Source organism: Andrena cerasifolii, chromosome 2 (genome assembly GCF_050908995.1).
Source record: "Andrena cerasifolii isolate SP2316 chromosome 2, iyAndCera1_principal, whole genome shotgun sequence".
Classification (NCBI taxonomy): Eukaryota; Metazoa; Arthropoda; class Insecta; order Hymenoptera; family Andrenidae; genus Andrena; species Andrena cerasifolii.
Window position 1 is genome coordinate 883612 of NC_135119.1, and position 24810 is coordinate 908421.

General features: G+C 37.0%; 1 protein-coding gene across 1 annotated transcript; it reads right to left on the minus strand.

Moving 5' to 3' along the window:
- Positions 1-2021: 2021 nt before the first annotated feature.
- Positions 2022-5874, minus strand: LOC143366369 (uncharacterized). The gene is given in 7 exon segments (XM_076807426.1): positions 2022-2860; positions 2960-3100; positions 3103-3162; positions 3165-3449; positions 3517-3742; positions 5322-5443; positions 5820-5874. Coding segments are annotated over 7 exon segments (1413 nt in total). The 3' UTR covers positions 2022-2336.
- Between the last annotated feature and the right edge of the window lie 18936 nt (positions 5875-24810).

The window sequence follows — 24810 nt, forward strand, 5'->3', positions numbered from 1 at the left end:
AATCATCTGCTATATGCAATTAGTCAGACCGATCCTCACCTATAGTTGCCCCATCTGGTACAACGTAAGCCCACATTTAATGGAAAAAATACAAAAATTTGAAAGGAATTGCCTAAGGGCATGTACAAGAGTTTATACGAGCGAAAGAACAAATTTCAAATGGTATGAAAACTGCCAAAAACTATATAGTGAGGCACCCAGGATCGATAGCCACATAATAAAGTTGGTAAGGGACTACTTCGCAAATATCCCTGAAATTTGTAACAATGATCTCATTAGAGGAGCTATATACCCAAACGATGAGTACTATAAGAATACCCTTTAGCCAGGCCACCTCCCTCCTGAAGCTTTTATGTTTCTTGACAAAACAGGCAGAATAATGGACAAAAATAAGATTCCTACTATTTATCACATAAATAGAAAGTCGTGGGATAAGCGTATCACTTATGGCCAGAATTTAGATTGTTTAACCGCAAATATAGGGAAAGTATTTATCATGACGCTACCAAAGGTGAATATTACAAAGAGGCATCAGTCAAAAACAGAAAAGTATTGGTGGCTGGAAGAGGAAACTCCACCTTGAGCGTACTAGGTCTAAGCCAGACTCGTCAGGAGGATGGATAGTTGAAGGATATGAAATCATTTAATCACTGTATATATGGCAAACCAGTTCTTTTTGTTGTTCCCTTTATATCTTTTGTAAATATGTATAGAAATAGATTTAAGGTCTAGTCCATAAGCGGTATGAATGTGTGTATACTGCGTATTCCCAGGAAGGAGGCAAAAGAAAAAAATATTGTTCCGGTTTTATCAGACAGATGTCTATTGCTTGTTTCCGGATCATAGTACCTGATAATGTTACCTGTTACCCGGCACAATCGGGAAGCCTCACAGAGAGGAAACTATTTTTATAAGTATATTACGTAGACAGGCAATACTGATTGTTAGCGTCGTCGAAGCCATTTGGCAATCTAGGAGACAAGGATAAGAGGTAGATTATTCACTACAGCGAGCAATATGATATCCACTCATTGTATTTTCTGAATAAAAACATTGAAAAAGAAAAATAAAAAAAAGCAGGGGCCGTCAGCTATAGCCCTGCTGATGAGTCTGGCGGACGGTCCCAAGACGAAACGCACGTCTTCTTTTCCTCCTCGATCCTTCAAAGCCAATCCACCCGCTCCGCATAGTACTACATTGCGGCGTAACCTGCTGGCCCTAGGTGTTACGGTTACGTCGGAAGCGACGGGGCAAGAACTCCCTCCTCGTCCTGAGGACCGGCAATTCAGGACGTGACAGAAGGTAAAATTATTAGTAAAAATGTAAATTGTACACTCATGTATGTAGAGTAACTTTACGGAATGAATCGTCTTTAATGATCTTTTCATCCCTATAATGTTCATAAATATTTGAAAAACAGAGGCAATATTTAAATCATACAGTCAAGGAGCTGAGGTGTAAATTAATACTTCTTGCGCAGAAATTGTTTTTATTCATTAAACGCATCGTAATCAAAATCCTTATCGCTATCATACTGGTCGGTTTCATCAGTATCGGTCTCAGATTCTGTGCTAGGGACTGGAAATAAATTATATAACGTTATGAAAACAAAATAATTAATAATCTAAAATAAACGTATAAGCATGTTATATTTCACATTCAGCATCTTCGATGTCCAATAGTATGTCCTTGCCAAATATTTGTAATATAAAATGATCTTACAAGGAGAGTATTTTAGGTGTCCGCCTGCGATCATTTTGTTTTTTGGATATGTTATAGAGGACCGAAAAATAAGAAATACGTGTTTTTTTATTTTCCCCGTTTTCATATTTGGGGGGTTGAAAAATCATTTTTGTGGAATATCTCGAGAACTATTAGAGATAGGGGAATAGTGTCAATGGACGAATTTTGTGTCTTTGAATGCGAAATATGACTCACTCACCAGATTTTCAAAAAGTCCTTATGTTTCAATAATACATAAAAAATTGTTGTTTTTTGTTAATAATTCTTGTAAATCTTCATCTATTTTCATGCAAATTTATTTTATTATACTTCACAGCCGAACCGAAAATACGGATAAATCAGAATTTGTATTTCCTACAAATTAACAAATATAATTATTATTGAAGTTTACTTATAGTAAGGTGTCCTCCTACAGGGAAATGTAGTTCTCAAGTTATCTAGAAATAAAATTCTAAACAAAACATATCTAATACGCATATAATTTCCTTTTGTATACTAGATATTACTTCTAGCGTGAACAAAATTGCCATTTCGAGCACGAGGTGTCTGTAGCGCTACGTCCTCAAATGAATGTGTTTACATTATCGCAGACCTTATGGTTCATATTGATCACAAAAATGGTATTCGTGAAAGAAGTGTTTTAAACAAAATGATTTCTGACACCACGAGCATCTAATTACAGCTGTTTGTGTATCCTGGTCAAAAGCGAAGTACACAGGGTTCTCAAAATCTCCTGCTTTCTCGTCTATATACCCACTTTTATACCAGGAATACTGAAATAAATGTGCGTATCTCGGTGAAGACAGTGGGTTGTGCACAAGCGACTGTAATTTAATAATATTATTCCTTAAATGTAGATTAATATCGGAATTGTATAACAGTACATCGTCAGAAAAGCGTCTAACGTAATTTTTCCACACTCTAAATCCGTACACATCCAGAGGCTGGATTCGTCCCGTGGTACCTTGTGGCATTTTCTTAATTATGAATTCTTTACCAGCTGGTTTCGCACTATGCGCATCTTGTTCGCAGTGTCCACTCCAAGAATCTAGCAATAATACACTTGCTCCATTTGTTTTAGGAAAGAATACCTCCTCCAACCAGGTCTTGAAATCAGCTGAAATATTAGATTAACATTCGTTATAACTATACATAGATAGACTTGACTTATTAATGAAAAATTTCTTCATTCGGGTAACATGAAAATATACATTACCAGAAGTGAGTTTCCCAGATTTCGATGCAGTTACGTATACGTTTGACGGCTTAAATAATCTTTTTGCAACTACTGGTCCAAACTGTCCACTTGCTTCTTGCAAAACTATAAAGAGAGATGATAACAGTTTTCCATCAGCAGTTGTATCGTATAACTATGAGATGTTGACGCTACAGATTGTACAACACATTCTATTTTTTTTGGCCTTCCGCTGATAAGGTCCGTCCAGTATGTATTTCTAATTGAAATCCACTTTGATCTGAATTATATATATTTTGAGATCCATATGTTGCAATCAAGGGCTTCACTTCCTTAACAAAATCTGCAGCTTTAACTGTCAAAACTTCATCGTCTTCTATTGCCTTTCTTGTAACAAATTTGCTTATTTTTCGTGAAACCATGCGATGGGCTTTTTTAAAATTATTTACCCACGTTCTAGAAGCTTTAAAAGCGTTGTCGTTATTACCCTGCTCTTTGTATGCGTTCAGAGCTCAAAATATAACCAGCGCCAATAGCTTTTCTCAGTTTCTACTACAGACTCGGAAACTTTTGTTAACTTTTCTTTTTTACTTCCTCCTGCTTCAATTTCATGAGCCCATCGTCGTATTTGACGTTCGGAAGAAACAAGTTGAAAATTATGTTGAACCGTAGTAAGCTTTCGTGTTTTCTCTGCTCCTTTCTAAAATTCAACTGCGCGCCGCTTATATTCAATGTCAACATCTTTATCACGCTGCGAACAAACTCCTGTATATGATTCTTCAGTCCAGTCTTCATCTGTATCGTCTACAACCACAGGTTCCGCTTCACACTCTTTAAACTGAGCTAGAAAGTCTAATGAAGCTACTTCCTATATTTCGATATCATTAAATTCAAATATACTATCGAGCAACAGCTTTTCAATGGAGTCTTTTAACCGTATTTCCTATCTCGTTATTGGAGTTTCCATCAAATACATACTTTGAAATGATACTAACAACAAGTTGATCACATTCAATGGATTAACAATGATTTTCTATTACGAAAATGGTACTTACAAAGTCACTTCTGTGGATTCGTCACACACTCGGGTACAACTGAACAAGTAGCCAGAAACCGAGGGAATATATACCGACTTAGCGCAAACAAACAGCAGTACGTAAGTTGATATATTTATCTTTTATTTTCGAATCTGAAGAATGTATAAACAAACTGATATCTCAGCATGGTAAAAATAGCAGAACAAGTGAAATCTTGTAAAATGTAGTTAGCCACAAACACATGTATGTTCCATACGAAATAAAACCACTGTCGATCCATTAACAATTGACGTCGTCTAAATTGATTAATTTTCCCAATTGCGTGATCCTATAGTGTGCTAAACAATAGCAAGCACAAATCTAATAAGTAAATTACTCCTTTTCAGAACTACCATATATTTATAAACGAAAAAACAAGAATTGAACTTGCACATACTATTTTACTTTTACCAAAATGTTTCTAACTATATTTTAAGGTCTTCGCATACATTGAAACTAATTACGATAGCCAATCACGTTAAGGGCGCAGTGCGCCACTTGCAATAGAACGTAGCGCTACAGACACCTCGTACTCGAAATGGCAATTTTCTTCACGCTAGAAGTAATATCTAGTATACAAAAGGAAATTATATGCGTATTAGATATGTTTTGTTTAGAATTTTATTTCTAGATTACTTGAGAACTACATTTCCCTGTAGGAGGACACCTTACTATAAGTAAACTTCAATAAAAATTATATTTCTTAATTTGTAGGAAATACAAATTCTGATTTATCCGTATTTTCGGTTCGGCTGTGAAGTATAAGAAAATAAATTTCCATGAAAATAGATGAAGATTTACAAGAATTATTAACAAAAAACAACCATTTTTTATGTATTATTTAAACAAATGGACTTTTTGAAAATCTGGTGAGTCAGTCATATTTCGCATTCAAAGACACAAAATTCGTCCATTGACACTATTCCCCTATCTCTAATAGTTCTCGAGATATTCCACAAAAATGATTTTTCAACCCTAACTTTGAACGCAGTTTTCATCCCCCAAATATGAAAACGGGGAAAAATAAAAAAACACGTATTTCTTATTTTTCGGTCCTCTATAACATACCCAAGAATTAAAATGATCGCAGGCGGACACCTAAAATACTCTCCTTGTTAAAAGTTGTAGCCATAATCGAAATTTTTGATATTTTTCTCCTTAAACTGTTTGCGAATATTGTTTATTTTATACCGACATGAAAATAAGTGAAATCGCGCTTCATTTACATCATGAACAGTTCAAATACCGTAAATTTCACAAAGAAAGTTTTCTAATATTAGGAATATAACATTTCTGTCACATGAAACATCACCCAAATCTGAAAATGCTTGTTGGTATTCTTCAGATTTGGATAAAAGTTTTAGTGGTCGTTGCTTCCCTTTACGATAAAAAGACGGATTATAATCGCACCCCGTTAAAGCGTGAAATCCTGAAAACAGATCTCCTAGCGATTGATGTAATTCATTGACACGAATAAATCTTTTGTTGCACGAAATTCCAGTTTCTATCTAAATATTTACACTACTTTTTAAGTGAAGCATATTTCCCAGCATTATAATGAGAATATCAATATCGCAGCATTTAATTAGAATATTTGCGTCAAAATCAATATTGCAAGTATGAGCCAGAATCCGCATAGCCTACCTACTCTAGGAAAAAATAAACTTTCTCCCACGTAGACTGTTCGCTGCGCTTTTTACCATTTTAGCAGAAAAATACTCAGCAGTGCACAGTACAAAAACAATAAATTAACCCAGAAAATTTAATCGCTGTGGTCGGCTGTTTAGAGCGCGTCAGCCACGTACTGCGCTTTTCATTGACGTCTGCCAAGGTCTTATCCTCCACTTTCAGGTCTGCCATTTTGCATATCGTTCATTAAATGCGTAAACAATTTTGTGCAAATTAAAGCAAAGCCCAAGCAATTTAGGGTATATATAAATTATAGTGTGCGATAATTTCAAATATTTATTTTCATTTTCAACCAAAAACATTGGCACTGCAAGTGGTCGGTCTCACCCGCATGTCGGGAAATGTTTTTGGGAAATAGACATGTTGTCCCACAGTCTTTTCAACATTCCTGGAAAATGCTATTTTGGTAAACGTCCAGTAATTCTGCTTTCTCTCCTCCAATTATTCAAAATCTTAGCCCATTTCGTCTTCATAGGTCTAAACACAGCCAAATCTAGAGGCTGGGTCAAATGAGTTGAGTTTGGTGGCAGTGTTGTAAAATAAATGTTGTTCTCCTGGCATGCATCTATAACTTCTGGTGAAAAGTGTGATCCTAAGTTGTCCCCAACTACAAATTTTTTACCAATCGTTTTTTGCGCATGAGGAAGAAGAATTTCTAAGAACCAGCGTTCTAAAGTGTGGGTTTCGAACCACCCGTTTTTTGTAGCAGCATATTTTGTGCCACTTGGCCCACCTGTTACCCAATTGTCGTACAAATGTTGTGCTCGATATACAACGAAAGGGGGTAACAAGTCACCACTAGCAGTTATGCATGCCATAATCGATAGAGACATTTTTTAATGTTCTTGCACTCTTTCTACTCGCTTCATACCTCGAGGAACAAGGACCTTTTTACATTTCGGATCATCAATTATAGTTGTTTCGTCAAAATTATATACAGAAGATGATTCCATATTTTCTAAGATATCCTTAATTCTAGCAAAATACTCATCAACTGCCTTTCCAGTAACTGATGCTCTTGAACGTTTAATATTACTTGCTACACGTGAAACAGCATTATTTCGTCGCAAGAAGGAATATATAAAATCTTGTCCTGGCATATTGTCTTTAAAGTAACGGATATTTACTCCTTTTTTATCGAGATATTTTTTAACCATTACTTTCATGTCAAATGGGTTTAAAGGATAACCCCGTGTAGCCACCGCCAACATTGTATTTACTATAACTTTTCTTCATCGGTGCTTAAAGTAGTTGGATGCCCCACACGCTTGGTACAAGAACGTTTCAAATGGTTTTGAATAGTACCTCTACTTGTATTATATTTTTTACTAGCTTGCTGTTGAGACATTCCAGTTCTAACATCAGGTAAAGCTTTATCAAGATCGGAATCTATAAATGCTTTCTATAAATCTAGGCATTATTGCGATCTAATGTTATTAATAATATAATGTATAACGTAACAAAGTTATCTATTTGACAGGCGATTATTGGATATCTAACCGCAAACGTTGAAACAATTGAGTACCTAAAATCTCGATCTCGAATGCGACTTTATATGTTCGTGCGTATAGGTGCCAATGTAACCCCGGCATGTGCCAATGTTCCCCCATTTTACGGTACCTGTCTTTCAAATATCATCAGCACTGTAACTTGGTCTAAAAACTTTCAGCCTCTCATAAAGTCTTCACTGTATCTTATAATTTAAATATGGATTTGTAACAATGGTCAATGTGAGATAAACAACAGGCGCATTAATTTGTTCCTGTCAGTGACACACAGCGTCCTATCTTGCATCAGTCTTAAACTATCAACACTGGCCGGACTCTCCCGGTGGTCGATCTATACCGGACTTACCCTATATGAAATTTCAGAACTGCAAGAATGTTGTTATTAAGCTAGAAATTTTACCTGTTTGACCGTCCACCCCCGCCGTTAGTTCCCCGGACTGACGCGGCAGACCGGCGATTTCGTATTCGGCAATACTAATCCAACATTTTTAAATAAGAACTGTGACTGCATTGGGTCACGTTGACCCCTATGTAGCCAGCTATCGGTCTATCTGGAGTGTTTATTGCCGGTGGGAAACTGAGAATATAAAAAATTCAAGAGAACATTGGGTGCACCCGATTGTAATGGATAAACTCACGCATGGGTTTTTTGTAACCCTTTACCCCAATCTGTGACTGTACGAACCAACATTTTCCAATTACCTCAGAATGTTTATTGCATGATATTTCAAGACCAGAAAATCTTAGGAGGGATTGTGTAGCAGCTGAAGAGAAACGCGCGGAAACGCGCGGTCTTATTTTTGGTGAAAAGGAGCAGCGGCCGCACGGTAGTGTATACGATTTCATTTAATCCAACCGAACTAGAGACCGTGTGGCCAACACTGGTATATCTGAACGAGGCCTTAAATGTAATAAAACGTTTGTTAAACGAACGGTTTATTCTTTACTTGGGTTCAATTAGATTTATTCCCCAGCTTAACTCTAGTTGCTATAATATTGGGATTACTGTTGCGATGCGGTAAAGGACAAACAATAAAATTAGGAAAATGGTTCAGACACAGGAAGCGGCCGACAAATCTGCGTGAACGAAGAAAATATGGGATTTCAGGGTGGTGCTGGACGCGATATGCACTAAACTCTGGCCCGGTGCAATTGTGCACGAGGAAAGTAACCGCGAAACGTGGGTACACGTCGTTCCAAAGGAGCATTGTGCGCGCTTCGGCATTCAGAGGACGTTCTTATCTACCTATCCGGGGAGCTGTCAGCAAAGTTCCTGAATAATAACGGGTAACAAGACAGAGAGATTGGGAGAAAGAGAAACGGGAGAGCCACGCTGTTCTCCTATCAGCCGCGGTTAGGATATACCTAACTATTCTGTTTCCATACAGCTGCCGGACGTTTCGTCGTAGATAATGTTGTATAGGATCGTTAGATCGTTGGAAGCTATCAGCAGCAGCGGTAAAAGTGTCCTAATACTGTTTCCCTACAGTATCCTGTCTTATAGTTTTATTATTAAACATCGTTTATGGAGTTCGCGTCCTTTGTTATAAAAACAGAATTGCCAGTTGTATGTACGTTTTTGAACGAACAAAAAAATTCCTTGCTGTACAACGCATACTGTGAATATACCGTAATGAACTGTGATTTATGGATTTTTATAGGCTAGTATGTCATATATAAGATTGTAATTATCATAATTTGTGATGAATTCCCTAGTTTTACCCTAGTTGACAAAATTAATATAATTCGGCAAGGATAAGAACTTGGGGTGTATGTATAAAATTTAAGGATGTATGGGACCTATTTCCAAATACTACCAAGTTGATGAAAATTTGTGAGATTGTTCTTTATAGTCTTCCTGGTGTGCTGCAAAAAAATTAAACGGATCCACTGAACGGTTGTTGAGTTATAACGATTTCAATTTTCACTGATTTTATACGTACTTTTATGGAAAGAGACGACCTTGACGGATAAAACCTCTGAAAAAATGTCGAACGAATATTACCAATGTTTTCATTTTTTTTGTACTTGTAGTATATGGATAGATGAAAATATCTGCCAAGTTTCAATCGTCTTCACTACACCGTTTTAAGGAAATAAATTATAACCTGAGAAAATTGTGCTGTCGGCACGATATGTATCTCGATAGCTTATGAAACCACGGCAACGTCGCAATCCCCTGACCAAGCGAAGCAAACTTATAGGTGTCGCTACACGTATATCTAACCTAAAGACACTGTTAACCCTTTCGGTACCGCGTACATTTCCGCGAAAGTGCTTTTAACTATTTTTTTTTTTTTTAAACTATTGGAGATGCCGACTAAAGTCGGTGCTAGGAACGACGGCTCGTTCCGTGCCGCCAGATATATCGAGAACTAGTCCACACAGGTTATCAGATGGATGCCGGATATATCCGGCGCTGGTACCGAAAGGGTTAACAGATAGCAGACGACGTCTATAAACCGTCTTTAAGACCACTTGAAAGTCTGAAAGACGTCTTAAAGACGGCTTATAGACGTCGTGTACTATCTGGGTTCTAACTGAATCATCTGGCTAACTTTTTGTCTCCGTTACACTCATGCAGAGATAGAAATTAACTGATGCCTTAACCGTTTGTGCAAATATTTATATGTGTACTACAGATGTTTCACATATCTCTTAATGATCCCTTGCAAAAATTTGAAATATCACATGAATTGATTTCAGTGTAAGGTAACTGGACCCATTACTGAACGTGTAAGAATATAATTGTATTTACACTAGGATTTTAAATGATACATAAGATAAACTACTATCTAATATGCATTGATTGTTCAGTTTTGAATAGGGATGTGCGGGCAGTCAGATATATTGAGTAAGATAAGTTCGGGTAATAAGGCCCACCTAAGGTTCTATAATTTTTAAAAAAAAACTTGTACATATTTTTCAAAAGTTTTTGTTTTATAGAAATCTATGGACATTAAACTATGCACTGTAATATTTGTAACAATATATGAACAAAACAAATACGGAAATTAATAGGATTTTAAAAACCTTGTGAACGGGCCTTATTTCCTGTAGTGCAGGTAATAAGGCCCACCTATTTAATATGTACAATTCGGGCAAACAAGGACATCATCGACCTCAGGTGTGAGCCCAACGCATTCCTCGTGTATCCAGGTGAGACACATGACACACTGTTGCATATCTGTCTTGAATGCAGTTCTGCATAATTTGCAAAACCAACTGTCTGCAGAGTTACCGTCCACGTTTTTTCTGGAGGTGGATGGCATGGGCTCTTGTTCACACACTCTTGTCTTTTTCCTTCCGGTTGAAATGGTACGTTCTTTGGGGCTCTTCTCAATATCGCTCCTGCTTTAGAAGAGAAGCGACAAGAAATAAAGCCCACTTAATATTTTGGTGGGCCTTATTATCTACTTTGTCACTTCCTCATTGCCGAGGTTATATGTTAAACGTGCACTTTACTAAATCCTCAATTTTTTTGGAAATATGTTGCCAACATATATACTTATACATACCTATAGTTGTACAGTAATTGGATAGTGCGTACTCCTAATACAAAATCAAGAAACCAACGTGATTCTTATAACTGCAGCAACGCCAGTTGCGGAGGAAATATTTGTTGAATTTGCAGCCGGCAAATGTTATATTAATCGCGTGGGTGTTCTTCGAGTGACATTTCGTACGAAGTAAAAGCAATAGATGGCATTAACAAGATTGTGGATTGACCTACCAAGGATAAATTACAGGTGGGCCTTATTACCTGCTGGGCCTTATTACCTGAACTTACCTTATGACGTAGCATATGATCTACAATCTACATCAAGAAGTCACAAATAATACCCTTATACCCCTAATAAATTGTACTTTTATTAATAAATGTTCAGTGACACTTCAAAAATCGCCGAACACAAACAATTGTGTTCGAAATTTACGGGGAGTCACTACAATTTCAAAACATTAACTCAAATGCGGTACGGGTTCCCGTTGTCCATTCACTTTGAAATTTTGCACACATCATTTTCTCACCAAGTTTTACAATTTAAGGGTGTAAGACAAAAAAAAATCGAGAATTGAAAGATAAGAAGTATCCAAGTCCCCCTGAGGTTCCCCCTCCACTACTCCTTACTATGTCAAAATAGGGCCAGCTCGAACGGGTCCCCGCGACATACGAATGGTCGGGTAGCTTGATTCTGTCGGACACCCCGAAATTTTCAAACTGGGTCCGAAAGAAGAAATCGGGCTGGATCAGTTCGGCATACCGATATAGTTATAATGGACATGTTTTCGCCCGAACTGAGCATCGCGCGACGTCACACGAATTTGCGCCATGTCGTTGCGAAATTTCACGCGAACATTTGTTTTTTGCAGAAATACCTACGTGACTGTAATACATATTTTTACTCGTGTATGAGGATGTTTAGAGCGACTTCTCCATTATCCGGACACCATTGCCATCTCTAAATTAATTGGCGGAGAGTTGCAAAAATGGAAACTAAATGAAAAAAAGTGTAGTATAGTATACATAGGTATTATCGGCTATACATACCTACATATAATACACATTCCCTTTTGCTAGCGGGGTAACATTGAGATAATTCAACAAATAAAGTTTTGGTTACTTACTAGCTTGGTGGAAAACGATTGCGTCCTATGATCTACAAAAATTATTAATTTGATAATACGACCCCTTTGACTGACTCCATTTACTTTTAAAATTATAAAAAAAATCAGCGGGCTTTTTGACACACCTCAAAACCTTTTTCCCACTATGTCAAGTCACATTTAAAAAAAATGTTTTTTTTTATCGTTTTCGACCCAGTCTACCATTTAGGGTCCAAGGGGCGCGGCTAATCCTTTCTTTTTTTAATGAAGAAAATATGTAATTACTTTTTAAGCAAGCTACAACTTTTTTTTACTATGACGAGGGAAGAATCCAAAATTTGTTTCCAACCCAGTCTAATGTACACTATGGCAAATCAATTAACGACATTAAATAGTTATTGTTATATTAAAATGACACGAAATGTTTATCAGCAAGACAGAACAAATGTAAAGAACTTAAAAATCTAGTATTACGTAGATAAAATTCAACTGTAAAAAATGTCGATATACATATTTTAGCCCGCTATACAAAAGTCTTAGCTGTGCGTACCATACATAAATAACTATTGTTAATTAGATCACTAACGTTGTGGTAAGATGAAATGCTTAGTCCAGTTCGGAAAAAAGTAAACATCATTTTGCTATGTTGAGCACAATGTGTTTCAATTACGTAAACTGGGGGAACATTGGCAGCACGGGGTAACATTGGCATATGCCGGGATTACATTGTTTTACGTCAGATTAGTAAAACTTACCTGTTAATGCTATTTATATGATGTGCCAATATAAGGCCGCGTACAGACTTGAGCACGAACGCGAATGAGACAAGCCGAGGCAGACTCGAATGCCTCGGGCTGGACAAATTGAGATTTTTCGTTCTGTGCGCCCCGCATGAGGCAAGCCGAGGCAAACTGAGGCAAGCTAAGGCAAACTGAGGAAACTTTTAAAACAACATAGAGGATACATATTACACTAGTTTACACTGAAGATGTACATTTGATGAGAGGTAACTTTTCTTATGAATTTTCTCCCGCTGAATTAAAAAATCAAGGTCAAATTTTTGGTAATTATTTAGAAGTTTTCCGTCCTCACCGATTTCAATGATTTTTGGACATGTTGTCCGGGACACGATTCTGAACAACTTTTTCTTATACATGTTACCGCCGCTCGCCCTTCGTTTCCGAGATATTCACGAAAAACTGCTGCTACTGCAAAATGTATTTTGTCATATAAGATAAATGTCCCAATACCTGGACACGTCCCAGTACCTAGACACTAGTGTAAATAATACTGATTATTACATTTAATATTCGCTTTATCCATAAAAGAACTATTTTATTCAATTATTCAGATATTTAATAAAATGTATTCATGTACATATTTTTTTTTTAGTAAACTTGTAACACTCGTAATAAAAATAAATTCTCTTGAACTCTCCAGTTTACACCATTTTAGTATTGCTTTTATCTGATTTGCTAAACAGTCTCTACTTTTTCTTAAGCGAATATTATTAATAATGTTTAGTATATTGGTACAACTAATACATATTTAGTAACATGGTACCTCGTAGTATTCTTTTTTGATTGGAAGATTAAAATTAAATTTCGTATTAGTTTTTTATTCTCGTGTCTATCTACTGGTACAGTGCAATCTCGGAATGGCCCTAAACCTGACCATTTGTGCAAACTGTGAAATAAGCACGAGTTATTCTTGACACAATATTAAAATCATTATTTAACACCTTACCAATTATTACTTTGTATTCTTGTTATTTTGTTTTAATGATAATATTCAATTCAATATTTATGTGCAAAATTCGTGTGTCACACACGAATACACATAGCTTTAAAATTAGTCATTCAATAATAGATTGTTTTTACTCAAGTTTGTTTACTGATTTAAATAAATTATTTATACAGAAAAAATATGCCAATAGGAAAAACTATTGTGTTTTTTTTTTATTTAATTTCCCTAGAAAATATCCAAATTGCTGTTGTTTCATCATGTGTGCAGGTAATGGGACAGTAAAATCGGGACACCGGAGCATACTAGTTAAACTGTCATGATATTGGGCCATTGTAAGGAATATGAATTTTCAATATTTTACAAAATTATGCAATTCAATAACATGTTGATTTTTTTAAAATCATAAGGTACACACAGTGCCCCATGTAATTGCAAAATCGTTTTCACATAAATCGACTTGTATAACTGCAAAATTCTCAATCGCGTTTCCGCCGTACCTTAAATGTTCAGGTATTGGAACATTCACCTTACCTACGCGTCCGTGGCAGCGTATGCGCCAGCATGGGACAAAACAAATGCCGACGCTGCGCTTTGATTCCGAGATATTTGCGAAAAGCTTCCTTTGACTTATTCCGACGCAACGCATTCCACTCTCCAACTTGTCCCGAGTATTAGTATTGGTTGGGGCTAGATTAGCACTCGCGGGCGCGTAAAGCATGGTAGCAAACCGATATGAGTCGGGGTGTTGACGGGCATCCGCAAGTTTCTGGTTCAAATCTCTAAACTCACATCAGTTCGCTATCACGCTTTACGCGCCCCCCGCCCTAATCTAGCCCCAACCAATACTAATACCCGGGACAAGTTGGAAAGTGGACTGCGTTGCGTCGGAATAAGTCAAAAGAAGTTTTTCGCAAATATCTCGGAAACGAAGGTCAGCTTCGTCATTTGTTTTGTCCCGTGCTGGGCATACGCTGCCACGGACGCGTACTGTAGGTGGGTATATGGCAGAATACATTGTGTAGTAGCAGCAGTTTTTCGCGAATATCTCGGAAACGAAGGTCGAACCGCGGTAACATGTATAGGAAAAAGTTGTTCAGAATCGTGTCCCCGACAACATATCCAAAAATCATTGAAATCGGTGAGGACGGAAAATTTCTAAATAATTACCAAATTTTTTTATGCAACAGTTTTTAAGATATTGTGATTTTTTCAATTCTTTTACTTCTTTTCACTTTAAAAACCATATCTGGAGCTAGATATGCTCGGTTTGGTCGTTCTTGGTACCAAATGAAAGACATTGAAATGATGAACAAATATGTATAATGGGATCTTTAATTGGTTAAGCGGTTCGAAAGATATTGATGAAAATAGTCCACATTTAAAAAAAAAATTTCAGCTTATTCTGTGGCCACGGATAAATAGAAACCGATACAAAAAGTCCGGTTTCTCTTCATATGCGTAAAGCTGATACTTTTACGTATAGTACCTCTACGAGCTATAGTGACTTAGGTGTGAGGTCACTCAGCGGGGTCTTAACCGATATCTTGCTGGGTATGGGCCGCTAAACGTGGCCCCCTGCTACCTCTTGCAGGACTGTGTTTAGGGAGGATCAGGACAAAACCGGGGCCGTATAGATGAAGTGTTACATCTTCGATTTTAATAAAATAAAATAGAAATTGAAGATACTGTTTATCATTATTAAAATACACCAATTAAGCTTTGCTACTGGCTATTAAAAATTGTCTCATTGTCAGCACATATTAAATACAAATCCATTTCAGTAAGATATATGTACTGCATTAGAAGAGCAGCAATATAAATTATTTTATATTAATAACTTATTTTACCCTTTAGGGCCCAGGTTTTGCCCTGGTCTTCCGTAAACACAGTCCTGCAAGAGGCAGTAGTGGGGGCACGTTTAGCGGGCCGTACCCAGCAGGGTATCGGTTAAGACCCCGCTGGGTACCTCACACCTAAGTCACTATAGCTCGTAGAGGCACTGTAAAAAATAACACCAAGCAGAAGTAAATCGACCGAAAAATGACAAACTTATCAGCGATTGAGTGAATAAATCCAATCCCACATTTTGACAAGTGGCCATGCCGGCAACGGTTCTTTTTTTGTTCTCACGTTGACGCCACTGTTACATCTCTATAACTTTGAGTGAAATTATTTCATTGCTTTCACCGAAATGGCTAAAAGAATACGAGAATTCCAGTGCGTAAACGATCTGAATAATTTCTGTTACGTGTGTGGTAATTTTGTCCTTGGGGCAAATAGACTCACGGGTTCATTACAACAAAATTATCTGCAATATTTTGGAATAGCACCTGCAACTTCTTATAAGACGTGGACACCAAATAAAGTGTGTTTATCGTGTCATATAACTCTTACCGCGTGGGGTTCTGGTTCAAAGTAAGTTTAAATGTACAATTGTTGATGGTTTCATATGAACATGTCATGTCATATTCTAAAGAATAAAGTTGGGTTCTTTCGTATGTTTTTTACAATCAAAATTGTGTTGTTTTATTCATAACGAAATGTCAGCTTGCGTTGTAGCAGTGGCGTCAACGTGAGAACAAAAAACAAATCGTTCGGCATGGCCACTTGTCAAAATGTGGAATTTGGATTTATTCACTCAATCGCTAATAAATTCGTCATTTTTCGGTCGATTTACTTCTGGTTGGTGTTATTTTTTGCGTAAAAGTATCAGCTTTACGCACATGAAGAGAAACCAGACGTTTTTTATCGTTTTCTATTTTTCCGTGGCCACAGAATAAGCTCCAAAATTTAATTTTCTTTTAAATGTGAACTATTTTCATCAATATCTTTTGAACCACTTAACCAATTAAAGATCCCATTAGATATATTTGTTCAGCATTTCAATGTTTTTCATTTGGTACCAAGAATGACCAAATCGGGCACATCTAGCTCCAGATATGGTTTTTAAGGTGAAAAGAGGTAAAAAATTGAAAAAATCACAATATCTTAAAAACTGTTCCATAAAAAAATTGTAACCTTGATTTTCGAATTCAGCGGGAGAAAATCCATAAGAACAGTCACCTCTCATCAAATGTACATGAAATTCATTCACCTATTTCATTTTGTAAACTAGTGTTATTTATAATAACATAAAGTAAAGAATAAATGTTGATGTAATTCATGGTATTCATTGAAACGACTCCGATCGGAGCCACCGCCGGCAGCGAAAGTGTTAAAAGTAGAAGGAATGTTTCAAGGAGTCAGGACAATTTTTTTCAAATTATATGACTCCTCTTTCATGAAATAAAAGATGTAGGTTCCTCAAAACAGATATTTCAATGTGCAAGAAAAGACCAGCATTTATGATATTCTCTAGAAGCCAGGTACTTGAAATGAGCCACTCGCGTTCTTTTACAAAAACGACAAAAAGCCGCTGCGTTCGAGACCCTAGTCGCATCACGATTACCGAAAATACACAATTTATCGAGAAATGATCCGTCATGTATGTACGAACAGTCAAACTAAAACTTTGCAGGCGTTCGTAGTATATCACCATCGAAATTGTAGTACAGGAAAAGAATTATTTTTTAGTGACTGTAATACTACAGGGTTTAAGCAAACTGTTAAATTGTAAACAGCAATAAAAGATATTTGCAAAGAAGTCTGAGCTGTGAAATGTAAATCCACGAACACTAAAAACTAGAAAATAAAAAATATATAAAAAAATTAATGCTACACGATTCTATTAAAAATGCAGTAAAAACTAAATTAAAATGCACTAAAAACTAAAAAATAATTATTTTCATGTATTACAGTTTTGATTGTGTTAATATCACTTTAAATAACATCGTGGGACACGATATTTCATTACAGGATATGAATTACTTTAATACTTCAACTTGTGGTTGCACATGGTGCCCCACGATTTTATTAAAAGTGATATTAAAACCATCAAAATTGTAGTACAAAAAAAAATTATTTTTTAGTTTTTAGTGCATTTGAATTTAGTTTTTACTGCATTTTAATATAATTTTTTTAACATTATTTTTTTTATACATTTGTTATAGACTACAACGCAGTAGTAAAGAAAACATGCGGTCCCACTTAAAATTCGTATTTCTAAAAAAAATCATAAGTAAACATGTATAGAAGGAGGCTCGTATTTCCCTTGCTTTCGCCGCATGCCTCGGGCCGATCCGAAGTTGTCGGGTCGGCCGAGGCATGCGGCGAATGGCGCTGCGGCACCGGGCACGTCCTGCCTCGGAACGACACCCGCATTGAGCATAAATTAATTTTTTTCGACCGATCGCGTGCGGCGAACAGCCCCGAGGCAGCGGCGAACGGCCCGAGGCATGCGGCGAACGGCCCCGAACACATTCACCGACGCGCAACACTTGCATACGCATTCTGCCTCGGCTTGCCGCATTCGCGTTCGTGCTCAAGTCTGTACGCGGCCTTACGAGTAGATTTTAGTCAAGATGTAAAAAATAAAATAAAATAAACAAATTTAAGTGTCTATGTATCTTACTGACTTCAGATTAGTAAAACTTAACCCGTTAATGCCATCTATATGTATGATGTGCCAATGTTACCCCGGTACACTAACGTTTTTAACTCGGGAGGAGGCGTTACTTGGTAAAATTTACCACAGAGGCGCTAGTTGCGAAAATATGAAGACTGTTTGAGTTTTTGTTATATTTTTTTTTAAAGATCTTTAATAAAAAGTTCAAGATATCTCATAAATTTTGTTTGATTCTTAAAACACTGTACTTTAACATAAAAATTACAAAGTTAAATAACAATATTCTGAAACCGTGGTTTTTTACGTTTCAATTTTGGGTATTTTTGACCCGGTAGCGACAACCTGTGTTACAATATAGGGTGCGCCTCCCGCCGGGTTAACATGTATTAAAGAAGGAAAAGGACAAAAATTGTATGCATTTTGACACTTGTAGTACAATCACAAAAGATGCAGTGTTATGATAGGATACTTAAAGCAAATGTAAACATGTTAATTTTTTAATTATATAACAAAATGTTTCAAAAACCTGCCAATGTTCCCCCAGTATACGGTATGTAATTAGATACGGTTATAATCCTTTGCATGTAATGTTTTCGTTAATCATTCTCACCTAATTATCATTGTATATCATTAAAATTCAATATAATTATGATAGTTACACGAAGTTTATCAATTCCACCTTATCTTTGAGGATGATTCACACCAGGTGTTGAAATGTAATAATAAAATACAATTTTCAGGACGATTAACTAACACACTTTAAAGAAATGCAAGTTATTTTACATAATATATACAGCAGATTATAACTGTATTAATTTTAAGAATCACCACGGTGCAAACTTCTTTTGGAACCCAAAGGTTTAATTTTTTACACAATTTTGATATAGTGCACTAATATATGTGCCCAGACCTTAAAACGTTCACTATATGTATAATAAACGTTATCTGCTCGATATTTTGTTTTCGTGTTGTATGGGCGTGTTTTACAAATTTCGGTTTTACATACTGTTTTAATCATTGTAATGGAGCAATGTCACAATATCAAATTTTGCGTAAAAGTGGGAAAAACCGAAACTAAAACGTATGATGTGTCAAGGGAAACTTATGGAGAGGATGTTCTGTCTCATGCGCAAACATTTCGTTGGTTTAAACGTTTCGAAAATGGTAGAGATAATATTGAAGATGATGCTCGAAGTAGTGTTCCTGATTTATCCATATTTTTTGTATCTCGAGAAATCAAAAATGAGATGATATTTCTTGAGAATTCTCGAGAATTCTCGAGAAATTGAAAAATATTGGAAAAATTATATTTTTGGAATAATGTTGAAATATTTATCAAAAACACAAGAAAACTTTAACTAAATCATTATTCCTGTCTAATTTATACAAAAATTGTGTAAATGAAAAAATAGATATTAAATATAATTGGTAAATTTATTTATTTAATACAAAATTTGTACAAAGCGAAACATTACTTTTTGGTTTTAAAATTTATTTTTAAATAGCACAATGCGTGTAATGTACCGTCACGAATCTATATTTTTTTTTTATAGCAAAATCTGTTACTGTTATATTTTGACGTTTTATATATATCTATATTGGCTGTTAAATGAAAAAATGCGTCTTTCGACCCTTTTGGAAGAAATTCTGGATCATGCAAAAATTGTATACGGGATACAATAGTCTTATCTCCTCTTTTCTATATTTCTTCTTTAATAGCCACGAGAAACTCATTAGGTACTTAATTCAGTATACAATTTTTCTAAATTTTTAAATAAGAATTTAAGAGCACCTTCAGCAGTTAATAATATCGAATCTTCTGTACTGTGATTTTCTATGGGAATTTTCTATGGGAATAAAAATACATTCATTTACGAAAATAAATGAGATTTATAATATTTTTCCTAGACTTAAGTTTCTCGAGAAATTATAATATTTCTCGAGAAATAAAAAATAAGCAATTATAAAATTTCTCGAGAAATTCTCGAGAAGGAACACTAGCTCGAAGTGACCGGCTAAGCACAACATCAAAAGCCAAGTTAGCGAAGACTGTGGCTGATTTAGTTAAAAACTACGGTGTTTCAACACTCAGAATGATGGCAAGTGAATTAAATGGAAAAAAGCAATGCATAAGATTAATTATTAGGTACCGGAGAACTAGGCAAAAGAAAAGATTCTGCCAGATTCGTGCCATACAGCTTGCGCGATGACGAAAAAAGCAGACGTTCGAATGCTTGGGAAGATCTTTTGCAATTATTCCATAAAGATTACTCTCTTGATTTAGACCCTACTGAGTTGTTTCTCTATCTGAAATTAAAACTGATATTAACAGGACAGCAGTTTCAGTCCGCATCTGATATTCAAGGGATTCCTACAAGTAAACTAAACGCAATTAAATCAGAAGATTTTTTAAAATCTTTTGAACGATTATTTGAGCATTGTAAACACTGTATTAAGTCCCATTGTACATTAATTACTTCGAAGGAAATAAATAAAAAATGTATTATACTATGCATCAATACGTATTATTTTTATGAATCTCACAACTTTCTTGCCGCGCTATGTAGTTACTGATTTCCTTTTTACGGAGTTATTACAAGAAAATGGGGGAGTACAGGCTCTCCATTTATCCGGTGTGTTTCCTTAAGAGGCGTGCGTAAAGCGAAAAGACAAAGAAAACAAGGACGAAACGGCTAAAAGGCAAATGATACGGCGGTTAAGACAAGTCGCCGAGTGCTGGAGGGAGAATTTCGAGAGCTCGCAAATTAGCCGCAGGATTGGCCTTATAATCCTTGAGGGACGGTAAAGTCGACGGCGTAGTTACTCTCTTTCTCCCTTACTCACCCTTCGGTTATCCCTAATCTTTGCCTCTTTCCTTGGCCGATGAAATAGTAGATGAAGTCGTATAAACGAAGCCTGACCCTACCCCTGCTCCACCCCTCCTCCCGTTCTTATTCTTTAATCCCACCCCAGCCTCAGCGGTAGCTATGATAAAAATTACGAGCCGACGAGCCGCGGGGGAAGAGGGAAGGGCTGAAGAGCTGCGATTGAAAGTAATGAGCCGTAGGAGGAAGATCAGCGAGAATAGTAGACCGTATCCTCGGTTACGTTTCACCCGAGGGTCTGGATAATTAATCCAGTTAATTTATCGACGCTCGCCTCGCGCCCTGATCACGTGTGAGAGAAAGGAAGATATTTTTCTTAGCACAGATTCTAATGACGTGTGGGGAATTCGTGATTCATTTGTAAACAGATGCATTTAAGTAATATTTACAGCGGGTGTGGATGGTTATCTTATTCGATGTGAAGTTGAAGGCTACTACTGGTGATCAGATGCACGTTTTCTCGCCTTAATTAAGGAAAATTCAATACATAACTTGTTATTTAACAATATTATCGCGTTGGATAAAACGTGTTAACACTTGCGAAAGGGAGTAAAATATAGCATTGCTACGTATGTAACTAATGTTTCTTGAATACATACACATACTACAACACGCACTATATTGAGATCCACGACAATTTCACCATGACATGCTAATACATGACCGGTACAAAATTATTCCCACTTCGCCAGAAATTCAATAAAATTCGTTTCTTGTAATGGATTGACTATTTTTGCCTAAACCTGGTATGCATTTCCTACATGATCTGTCTTCGACCGACGTGAAATGATTCGTCTTCGTCCAAATCTACTAATTTCAAGTCCCTCAAAACAATTCGATGCAAAAGAATCTCAGACATTTGTAATATCTACGTTGCGGTTAACAAAAACGCAAGGCAGATCCTAGATCGGCTAGTTACGTTCCATCATCGATATGGCAATCTTCGTGGCTTCCAGAAAAGCCAGTCTCTTAATTGATCTATAGCCAAATATTACACGATTGGACAGAACATTAAGCTACGCGAAGTGGCCGCTTAGGCGGTCATTGGCCAAGATCTATCGTAGAAGAAGAGTCACGAGAAGAGAAGATCATACCACTTAGCTCGGCCAGCAAAAGAGCCCTTTTTGCGACCGTAAATAAAAGAAATCCTTGTAATGGCTTTCGCCGAAGATTCTGTTGCCCTCTGCTCCACCTCCCCCCTTCCTATCCTTATTTCGCTTGCCCCTCGCACGAGCTATTAAGCTCCCAGAGGCAACCACCGCCACCCTTGCACCGAGTCGTATCAGAACCCTGTAGGCTCGCAACAGTCCAGCTAGCAGCTCACAGTTAATTCCTTAACCCTTATAGACTTCGAGAAAATTTAGGGACCTGCGGAGGAGGTACTGCTGCGGAGGAACGTATAAACTACCACCATGAAGGGAGGGAGGATAAAGAAGGAGGGCGGAGGAAGTCTGGGGGGAACCATGAGCCGAAGTAGGAATACCAGGTGCTCCTGGGATCTTGGAGGCATCTTACGCCAGGACGATACATAATTTATGTTGCGCTTTGGTGGGCTTAAGACAGTATTAAGATCGACCGAACACCAACATCCTGCTCCTTACACCTCTCAAGCGGTATGACCACTTATTTACGCCAGCGCAAGAAATTGTGCACACTGTCCGCAAGCTGGACGTTCAGTTCTGAAGACGACTGATGTGAGATTGAAAGCTTACTGAGGATTAGTGGAGTGTATGGGTTTTCAGGTGTTGACGTGATACTAGCATTGTAAGCGAAGCAATGAGAGAAAGAGAGTGTTCTATAAACGGTCTGTAGTTTCGTTTTTATTTTACAGGAACCTAATAAAGCTCCTGCAGTTTCTAGGCATATTTATCGACTCTTACAAAGTGCTGTGCCTTTGAAACTTTTTTATTATTTTTTATGTAAAAGAAAGGTGTACATTCTTGTATTTCCTACTGTATTTATTAACTAACACATAGAAGTACGTAATATCATCTTCTGAATACATAAGCATAGCTGCATGTTCACAGCGAATAATACTTCCTATCTGTGTTCTTAAAAACATAGGTACTTGTTCATTTAAAATATGTATTACAAAACGATTTGTTGCATTATTATTAACGATGAAAGGTAAAAACGGATAAGCATCAATGTCGTCTGTCCCGATTCCAATAAATTCAAGAACGCTGATTAGTTCCCTTTTTACGGGGATCAGCGGGAATTTCATACAGCTTAAGTTCCACTCTGCTAGGTCAGGGTTTGACAGAGGGATTGTCGGTACGATACCAATGGCTTTTCAGCCTTTTCATGATTGGCCAAACAGCATCTTTCCTGTCCTGGTCTACAAGCGTATCTTCTTGATCCGATACACGCATCCTTGCCAGGAGACTACGACGGACGGCATAACCAAGAACATGCCGCAGAAGGATCAGGAGATTGCGAGTATTTTCTCGTACAATGTCTGGCAACTACATAGGTACAGACACTCTTCCTTTGCGTGTTTATTTCATGCCCAACGTAAACTTACGCGTGTAATTTTTGCAAACAATCGTGATTTACTAGAAAGACAAACAAATGTGTATAATTCTGTAAACACATTGATTGAAAACGGAATTCGGCAATTATTTACAAAAGGGTCAACCCTACCGATTTCAATGACCTTGACACATGTTGTCAAGGTTAACATTCTGAACAACTTTCTGCTATACACGTTGCCGTCGCCCGGTTTTAGTTTTCGAGATATTCACAAAAAACTGTGATCGGCAGTTGGTTTGGGTGAGATGGCTTAGCGGCCCCGTGCGGGGAAGGGGGGGGGGCAACGTTTGCGAGATTTAAGATAAAAAAATGTGTAAATCTCCCATAAGTTGGCAGCACCCTTACGGGGAGGAGAGAGGAGAGGGCGGCGCGCGCTAAACCATCTAACCTCGGCCAACTACTGATCATATTTTTTTGAGAATATGCATCTCGGAAACTAAAACCGAGCGACGGTAACATATATAGGAAAAAGTTGTTCAAAATCATACCTCCGACAACATATTTCAAAGTAATCGAAATCGGCGAGGACGACCCTTTTGTAAATAACTACCCGGAATTCGTTTAAAACATTATGTATATACACGGAACTTGGAGTTGTGACTAATACATACTTCAAAATGTAATGAGTTATTTTTCAAATAAAAGTAGCGCTACATATTAATTATCCAAAAAATTGGAACGACAATTGACTCCAATGTATCAGTAACGGGCTCCATCTCAATAATACAGTACGATATTACACATGCAATTTAGCGCCCATCAAAATAGGACACAAGTATAATGCACATACAATTTAGAACACATGCAGTTTAACGCACATTTTTTTTAGAACACATGCAGTTGAACACACAAGATAGTACGGTAAACTTGCCGATGAACTGAGCCCTCGCCGATTTCGATGACCTTCACATATGTTGCCAAGGTCGTTACACTGAACAACATTTCCCTTTAAGCTTTTTGGTGGTCGGCCTTAGATTCCGAGATATTAATACACAACTTTCGGCATAATATATTGAAATCTGTTTCACAGCCGACAGTATTAGAATTGGTTGGGGCTAGATTAGGGCGGGGGGCGCGCGCTCGCTCGCGGGCGCCTAAAGCATGGTAGCGAACCAATATGAGTATGTGTCAAACTCGGTAATGCTACTGTTAAGTAAAGTTTTTTGTGAATATCTCGTAAACCAAAGCCAACCGCCAAAAAGTTTAAATGTTCAGAATGACGACTTTGATAACAATAGCGATATTGACCCCATCGCGGGATACTTGTTACCGCAGTCTCATTTTGAACATCCCCAATGTCACATTGGCTCGCCACCACGCTTTACGC